The sequence below is a fragment of the Pectinophora gossypiella genome, chromosome 8 (genome assembly GCF_024362695.1).
Source record: "Pectinophora gossypiella chromosome 8, ilPecGoss1.1, whole genome shotgun sequence".
Lineage (NCBI taxonomy): Eukaryota > Metazoa > Arthropoda > Insecta > Lepidoptera > Gelechiidae > Pectinophora > Pectinophora gossypiella.
Window position 1 is genome coordinate 13,898,010 of NC_065411.1, and position 9,857 is coordinate 13,907,866.

General features: G+C 38.9%; 1 protein-coding gene across 1 annotated transcript in view; it reads left to right on the plus strand.

Moving 5' to 3' along the window:
* The window catches only part of LOC126369274 (uncharacterized), an 82,086-nt gene extending 72,783 nt beyond the window's left edge, over window positions 1-9,303 (plus strand). The window contains exon 2 of the mRNA XM_050013632.1: window positions 8,622-9,303. Within this exon, the coding sequence (XP_049869589.1) occupies window positions 8,622-9,219 (598 nt within the window). The 3' untranslated portion in view covers window positions 9,220-9,303. The remainder of the gene's footprint in view (window positions 1-8,621) is intronic.
* Window positions 9,304-9,857: the final 554 nt, after the last annotated feature.

The following is a 9,857-nucleotide window of genomic DNA, read 5'->3' on the forward strand; positions in this document are numbered from 1 at the left end:
TGTATTAGGTACTTACTTATCTTTCCGTGTTACCTAGGTTTACCTAGGACTTCGGCAGGGTTTTCAGGCTAGCGGTGCATACAACGAAGCGTCGAATTATGCATTCCGAATGGAGTTACGTACTTTGATAACGTAAAATTACATGTAGAATTAGACTAAGCAGTTTTATCATTGTGCTTTACAAAATATGCTTTAAGTTTTAACATAATGCTAACATGGGGATTTAAAAGGCCTTATTGAAACCTAAAAAGCAATAGGTAAGTACCTATTGCTAGTTAACATAGCCCATTTACTTTTTTTATATGCGCAAATGTCAAATTGCAATATTGTAGTTTAAATTTTTTTTAACCCCCTAACCAAACAAGGCATTGGTTATTTTAAAAACTACCTCTAATCATAATTAAAACACATAATAACGGGTTCTTACCGCGCTTAAATGGGGATATGAGACTCCCGATATTTCGACACTGTTGCAAGTGCCATGATCACGGGATGACTGATAAGATTGGAGTGGAGTAGGTAGATCCATAATTTTCTACGGGCAGACAGACATATCTGTCTACCCTCACGCGCGCGCTACGCGGTATGAACCCGTTATTATGTGTTTTAATTATGATAATAACCGCGTAAACTTAAAACAATGTACCTCTAATCAGTTTAAAACATACACAAAACAAAATAATCATCATTGATCAATACCAAAATAAGCGTTATTAATACTTATAAACAGGAATTTTACTAATAAAATAATATTCATCTGAGTTCTCAAGCAACAGGCTTACAGTTACACTTTATTAGCTATCTCCCAAAGGGAATTCTCTAACTGAAGCTACTCTCCAGTAAATGATCATTGTTAGGTCTGCCAACAGTGCCTACGCGTCGCCGATAGCCGTATGGGAAATGGGTATAAACAGACTTTGATTAATGTTGTTGCCTACGCGCACCCCGGACACTACATGCAAACAACTACGATATACACAGACACCACACATTGAGGTTATCATACACGCGGGTCTGTGTGTGTGACGTCTGATGCCTTGCGATTCAAGCCTAAACTATGTCCAAGGGTGGGTGAGGTAAACCTAGCATAGACGCTAGTGGGGAGCGGAGAGTTGCCGTTCTATACGTAGTATTATTCCTTATTCTATGGCCTACGACCGCTCAGTTGCTTTGGTCGATATCTTCGAGGTGCAGAGACCAGGTACTCATCGATCGCATATGCGCTTTCCGGTACAAACTCCGCAAATGGGTTCCTTAGACTTCCGCCATTTCATTTTATAAACTTTTATAAACGTGAGTTATGTTTTAGAACTAATTTTTGGATAACTTGTAGACCGTTATTTTAGTTCCATATCGGCCCCGATTCCTGCAAACACCTCCTAATTTTACTTTAAGTTATAGGTACCTGTCATTTTCTTATCCGCCGAAAAGGAAAGGGACGGCTGATTGGCAGCTCTTCATATTAGGAAGAATGAGTAAATGAACGAATAACCCGGGCGAATCAAAAAGGTATCTCGCTGGTATGCAAACTGTTTGACGTGTGCTAGCAAATTTTTATAGACTTGTTTTAGATTTGTGTTTAAAATTGACGTGTGTTCCATAAATTTTATGCTTGTCGATTACCCGTCCCTTTCCTTTTCGGCGAATAAGAAACTGTCTGTGTTTTTTTTAATAGATAGAGTGATTCAAGAGAAAGGTAGGTCTATATGTATAATAACATCCATTAAATAGTGGAGAAATACTGTTATTTTTGAGGTTTTTAATATGATGTCGTAAATAATTTCATTTTTTCCTCAGCATTGCATCCGAGCGAAGCCGGGGCGGGTCGCTAGTACCTAATATAAGAAATTTATGTCTGTAACTTGTTTTTTACACTAAATAACAATCCTTGAAAGTATTTAGACATACGTAAGCTCACAACTATATCTCAATAGAGGTAATTAAGGATCACAAGATGAACTAAGTACTCACGCCGTGATAGGTGGTGAGCCGTATCGCCATCTATAATGAAGTAGTTAACAGTGTTTAGGGTAAATTAAAAATAACTCTACAGGTACGAATTTTTACACCAAATCTTTTTCCGTGTACGCTGTGAGACTGTGGAATTCTCTGCCACCCTCTATTAGACAAGCCAAATCCTTGCATATTTTTCAAAATCTTCTTCGTTATTATTATGAACGTCAGTGTGGTTACTCATAAATTATTATTTTGTACTTAATTAAGAGACTTCTTGTAATTATTTATTTTTAGTTTGGTGCGATAAAGTGTATTTGTATTGTATTGTATTGTACGAAATACAACTCAAGAACCTTAGTGCACTCCTGCACACATAATATTATACTCCGTGCCCTATGAGGTCATACGGTCAGTATAGGGCCTGCCGATAGCCGCAGGTTGTTCCTGGCAATCAACGGGACTTGTCTATAACATTGATGTTCCTTTACCTGTGTCTGGTCTGTTTCTAATTGCAATGCGCTTCTACATTATCGTAGAAGAAAAATAATCAAGTATAATGACTACCTACTCCTTTTACCCACGTAATAAGACCCTAACGCGCATTTTGTTTGAGAACGTCTCTTTTACTACTACTCCTTGATAACTAGTCTAGCCATAGAGGCAGCCAATCAGCTCGCGACACCAAACACTTCAGGACCCCGATACCGACCCCGCCGGCGTGGTCGACGATTACCCTCATTTAGCGCTTATCGCTATCGACCCACTAGGGTCGATTAATTCTTTCAAATATTTTTCCTCCCAGACGACGCCCTGAGCCGAGGTTCGCGCCCAACTGAGCACCCTCAGGCCTGTTGTCTTAAACGTTGTACCGGGTGGGAGCCTTCAGCGCTCCACATTTGTCCGGCCAAGTAGTTAATGCCATCTGTGGCAAATCTACAATAAGTCACGTCAAAAAAAAGCTCTCTTTTACTACTACTCCTTGATAACTAGCCGATCACAGGTACTAAGGTTTTTAGCTTTCTTGTGGCAAGGAGGGAGATCCCTTGCATAATAGTCACTGATGCTGAAGGACAATGATGACTGCCAAATAAACAACACGCCGGTCTACCACATTGCCCGAACTATCAAATATCTCATACAAATTAACTTATTTTCCCAAATATGTTGAGTGTTGACCTTTGACAGCAATTGTCGCTTTAATATACAAACTGAGAATGATGATGATGATGGCGCCTCTATGATGATTGCGTTGTTACCCTGGGCACTGTCTGCTTTCGATTCCAGTAATGAAAGTGTATTAGTTTAAACACTATCATTACATTTTGGGACAGAGCTGTCATTAACATCGTTAGATCGGCGTTGCTTTCGTTTCGATGTTTCTACTTGTTTTAGGTTTTTTCCAGTTGATTTTGAGGGCATCTGTCCCTGCAATGGGACGTATACAGGCTCTTATTAAGTATGTTGTGAGTTCTTTAGTTTTTTATTATTCTAATTTTGAAAGTATCTTTTTTTTTAATTAAAACGCATCATACCGAATTCTTACCGCGTTAAAATCAGGGATATGGACCTCCCGATATTTAAACACATAAGTAGGCATATATTTTGATAATATGTATTATATATTTAATTACGATAATAACCGCGTAAACCTCAAACAGTGTTTTTTGTAATAATGATGCTAAATAAATAGGAGTAAGTAGGCAGGTATTTTTATTTTACACGTGCAAATCGTAATGACTTGTACGCTAAAATACATTAATATGTTTAAGGTTAACTAACAGACTGGCTTTAAGGTGAAGTTAGAAAAGAACCTACGAGAAACTGTCAACAGCAAAGTAATGGTGTAAGATGTTCCAACTAGGAACCTTTTAACATAAGCAAGCGATTAGTTCAGTTCTATAAATTGTAAGTCCCGCCGTTCCGCCCATCCAATCACTCATGGTATGTGGACTAATATATTCCGAGGCAGTGATGAGTGCTGCCAAACAGAGCACTAGGTCATCCGGGTAGGAAGCGCGTGCGCATAAAGTTGAAAAAGTCAGGAATGAAGATTATGCTGGTTCAGTAGGCCTATTCTGGTACTTTTGACAGCTTCGGTGGACAACTTAAGATTTGTAAAAAATCAACCTAATTTGACGTGTAAACACTAAATAAAAATACCATAATCAGAGATACAGTCATAGTTGTTGAAAGTCAAGTTTATGAGTGATAATTAATTAGGTACATGAACAAAATAATTTGATTTTGACTTTGACACATATCATAGAGCAACACGAGCGTCTTTTTTATAATCTGTAGTCCACCAAAGCTGTCAAAACTTAGGTACAGAATAATCCTGTAGGACGTCTTCGGAGGAATTTCACAGCTTGATTCCATAGCTTGATTGTAAAGTTGACAGGTGGTAAGGCCTGTTTGCGGAGGTCTGGAAATACCACCTCGTTTATAGAGATAAAGATGTTAGTTAGGTTAACTAAGTGATCGCAGGTAAATAGGTTGGTAAGAAATACGCAATATGGTTTAGAAGTATTTTAAAGAACGTATTCAAGATTATGTACATCGCGATGGAAAAGTAGCAGTTAGCATTAAAGTGGCTAAAAAGCCTTCTACCAGATTTACTAACAACAGGGGGGTTAAAATGGCCACATCGAAGCAATTCATCTCAGAAAGCAATGTTGCTTTTTGACATTTGTTTGCATTACGCACTTACTTTTATATGCGCAAATGTCAAATCGCAACATTATTTTTTTAGATGAATTGGCCTTTTTAGGCCCCCAGTTTTATATTAGTGCTAAGGGAGCCGTGGTAGCCTAGTTGAAAGAACGCTTGACTCTCATTGTGAGATCGCTGGATCAAATCTGCAAGGGCCTAAACCAATGATTTTCAAAGTTTTCGAATTCAATTCAAATATCCATTATTGCACTAAAATAAAAGAAAATAGTAACAAAAGGACACTTAACTAGGTACATGGCAAATGGCGGCCTTATTGCCTCAATTCATGTTGATTGGCGGCTCAATTCATGTTCGGATCTTAAATTCAGCGGTGATGGAAAACATCATACCCGAGAAATGTGTTTCGGAGGTAAGTGACCTATCTTATAATCGGTTTGGTTTTCCCTTAAGGGGTCGGAAGGTCAGACAGGCAGTCGCTTCTTTAAAAAAGACCAGACCTGTCAAATCTTCAGGTCAGGTAAAACGGAATAATGCTAGGGAGATGATGAGATAACAGAGAAATTCTGGATAGGCTATCATGATCATATCAGCAAAAGATGAAACAAGCCTTAAAAATGCTTCCAACCCCAAAAACTTATTAGACAAGAGGTATTTATAAGATATAACTTTAAATAATAATATGTAGTCAGTCATACAGGTTAGGATTTCAAGTAAGGACTGCCGTTAATCACAACGGTATGAGTAAAGTGCTCATAAATTCCTTAATAGTACAAGTTTTTAATGGCGTAACAAATTCCTAAGCCGAGGTTCATTCTACAATACATAGCATCTAGATCCTTCATCAGATGGGATGTAAGAGTCACAAGTAATCAAAGACAACTTGCAGCCACTGTTGATACGATGTCGTAAGCTGGATATGATGAACCTTATGGTGATACGGGACCAGCCTATCGCCCATAACATTAATCCATCATGTAAGAAGGACACAATCCCTCTGTCGGATTTAACGACATGCCCGGGAAGATAAGCAACTGAATGTGATTTTTTTTCGCTCCCAGAACAGCATAGAAGCAAACAGAGAATGAGGGTGAGAGTGTGTGTTTGTTTTTTTTTTCTCTTTGTAATGAAGGTTATTATGAGGTTAATGACTATTTAGAAGGTAGAAATGCATGGGAATAACCGCCTGGAGACCAATATTCGGCAGCCATACTGAAATTATATTCAACATGTCTTGATTTTTTTTTAAGAACGACAAAATCCGTGTTGTCAGGATTTTCTTGCAGCAACTTTTTCTCGGCTATACAAATAGTGAGAAGCTGCTGTAATTCTAGACGAAAAAAATAACGAGTCAAAATGTAACTATGTTACCTAATGAATAAAAATCAAGTGCGATTTACTATGAGCTTCTGCCGATATTCTACCTATCACTAAGTACTTTTAAACTTGACGCACAGGCGCGTACCTACTTACAATTGCTTACATTGGTATTTGTACAACTCTGTCTTTGGAAAATAATATCATCATCCCCCTAGCATTATCCCGTTTTTCACAGGGTCCGCTTACTTAACCTGAAGATTTTGACAGGTCCGATTTTTTACAGAAGCGGCTGTCTGTCTGCCCGCCTTTCAACCCGCGAAGGGAAAATCCGCCCAATACAGGTTAGGTCACGTATCTACCTCCGAAAATGTATTTTTCGGGAATGCGGGTTTCCTCACGATGTTTTCCTTCATCGCTGAGTGCGTGATAATCATTTATGATGCAAACATGAATTCGAAAACAAATTCGACAATCATTGGTTTAGGCCCGTGCTGGATTCGAACCTGCGACCTCAAAGTTAGAGGCGAGCAAAATACTTATTCTTCTTCTATCGTGTGGGTTGTGAGGTGGAGTACCAACCTCATCAACCCTGGTGTAGGTTACCATTGAGCCGACAAAGGCCCCTGACATGGCTCATGTTTTTTTTTGTTTGACGTGACTTATTGTAGATTTGCCGCAGATGGCATTAACTACTTGGCCGGAGTGGCTCATGTAACGACTACTTACTTACATCAGTAAGTACTAACCGGGATTAACAGCTTAACGACAAACAACGACGAATACTTAATGACAAGATATTATACCTCCGAGGTATAATAACTTTAGGCACGAGAGTACTAAAAGCTTCAGAACTTTAGCCGAAGCACAAAAGCTTTCCCAATGCTACGGCAAACATTGGCAAGCTGCATTCCTCGGGCATGTCTATGTACAATACATTACCAGCCTGTGCTTTGTACCCACATAATACTCACACACTAGCGTGAACCCAGTGACGTTGTTAGGTGGTCCTCCGTTGAAGAAAACTTGGTGTCACCCTAAGAATCAATAGGTAGACCGGACGGGGATATATTACGTTTGCTGCTGGCTGCTGCTGAGATATTTATGGTAGATTTTTAAATCGGTGTTCTTAATTTTCACTTTTTAGAAGACGTCTGCTGTCGTAAGTTGAGATGTGACGAAGGTTGGTGACAGGGCTGGCAGAGGAAGACCTAGGACGTACATTGACCAAATTGAAGATGTCCTTAGAAAAGGTTCAGTACGATCTACCTAGAACCGGCGTGCGAGTATGAAACGATTGATGAATGTAGAGGAAGCAAGAGAAGTGTGTCATGATTGAAGCAAATGGAATTCCATAGTCCCTGCTTACCCCAGTGGCAAATAGGCGTGAGTTTATGTATGTATGTTGGCTAGATTCGCGATCAGTACACATACGTCACAATACCCTTAGCTACTGTTAAAAATACATTTAATTTGTATCCACCCTTTTTTTACTCCTAGCTATGCCACTGGCGCGGCGTAAAACTCGCATTGTCTTCTTCGCCGAACTTGTAGCTAAGTATGTGCGAAGCATTACGATTGACGTAATTCTTTTTTACCAGATTTTATATAGATTCTCATTGCTGTTATTAATTAATAATATTTTACAATCGTATCCGGTCTTTACCCTAACTAAATAGGCACTTATTTTTATTTTATTAGGCTCACAAAACAGGTTGGGATCACAACACTTAAAATAGGTAGTTACAAAATAATTGTTTCGAACTAGATCCCAGCCCAAGACATGTGTGCTCATTGATACAGGTATATAAATATACATAACATACATAAACACCCTATATATGTCCCACTACTGGGCACAGACATTCAATCAATCAACCGGGGGAGCGGGGGGTTTGGGGGGTAATGGAGCATACTCCACCATCACGCTGCTCCACTGGAGGGAGAGATTTACGGCTAATAGCCGGGACCAACGGCTTACGGTGCCTTTCGAAGCACGGAGATACCTATATAAATCCTAACTTACATTTGATTTTATGCTCGATCTCACGTAATCCGATGGTATTGTTCATTACAATTTGCTATTCCATTTATACTCTGAAATAAATGTCAACAAAATTATATTCTGTCAATTTCTGTCTAAACACGAGGTAAGGGACACTGCTACTCCTTTATTTGCTATTCGAGTTCCGCGGTTACTTACCGTCTGCAAACAGTTGATGTCAATGTACTAAAAAAAGAATCTAGAAACTCCTTTCGTTGACTTCTTCAGTTGAACTTTAGGCACTTACCTATTCATCTTTATTTTATGCCAACTGATCTATAATAATAATACCACTGCTTATAGCAACACTTTACTATCAATTTTTCATTGTTTTTAATTAAAATGGTTAATATTTTATCGAAAGAAATCTTGCCAAAGAGTTTTTATATAAATAATATTTTTTTTAACACTGGTCAATATTAAAAGAAACCAATATATTAAGAAATTAAAAAATATGTAGCAAAAGGCATTCTCCAATTTTAAAAATCAGACAGTTACATAATTGTAAAAGCGGAATTCACTTCACAAAATTATTTGAAAAGGTTTTTTATCGAACCACTTTAATATTAGACTTAGCTCTGTGTCTCGGCGAAATCTCGGCCTCAGGAAGTTCACGTTATTTTCTTTCTTGTTCCAGAACAACGACGCTGGTGCTCATCGCGATAGCAGCGACATGGGCCGCGCCATCGCCATCATTACACCGCGACAACGACCTCACCCTAGACAAGAAGGACCCATCAACCCATGAACTGCTCAGCTCACTTGGCATGAAGAAGCTAAGGATACCGGTAGCTCATCATAGGAAACGTTTGGCTGAGCAAGGGCGAAGACACGCCACAGGGGATTCCAGGATGTACGTGATTAAGCTCCCTCCTAATACCAACTACTACACCCACGCCGACCCGGCTCCGGCGGCTGCACGAACCTTGCCTTTACAGATGACGAGTAATGGGAAACCAGCTCGCGTCTACCATTGGAACATCCCCGTACTGCAAAAGCTAGCGAAAACCCGCCCTCAGGCCAGGTTTGACGATGACGTGGTCGACGTAGAGAGCACACCCACTTGGCCGAAAGGCGCCAACAACCACCCCAACTCGCTGGACGGACTAACCTACTACGTACCAGCGAAGAAGACGTCCTTCAGGAAATACTTCTCGGGCAACGGCAAACCCAAGTCCTTCTACATTTTAGACAAGAACAAGAAATCCGCGGAGTACCATAGATTGTTGCCCTAATTTATTTGTAACTTAAGTTTCTAATTGTAAATAGCATTTAGTAAGGTCGTTTACTTATTTATCAAGAATTGGCGGCATATAATTTATTTACTAGTAAGTACTTTTTAATCTGTAACATTTTCAATCTGAAGGCATTTTAAACCTGTAGGTCCCACTGCATGCCTCCGAAGAACGGAATCATTTTTCTTTTCCGAAAATTCAAGTGATTTAAGCCTGCAATGTCCTAACCAAACAAAGGACAGTCTCACAAAGTGACTTCGACCCCAGTCTCCATCGGGAATGGAATGGGACCTCCAGTAGGCTAGTTTCCAACTAGTCAAATCAGTTACTTTTTACTAAACGTCAAAACAAGAAATTACAATCGAATTTGTATGAAAAAGCAACCTGTGACGTCATAGAAAAACGAGACGAAATGTCGCACTTATTATTAGATTTTTCTTTATTAAAATTCAAAAATAAGTTAAATAGAAAAAAGAAAATGTTTTTGTAATCTTTAGATCTGTATTTATTTAGTAATCAGTTTATTATGTCGCCAATTCTACTACTAAACCTCCCAATGTAAAATTCCATTCAGAACAAATGAAAATTATAATTTACATTTTTACTAGCCCAGCTAAAAAATACAAACTATATTATAA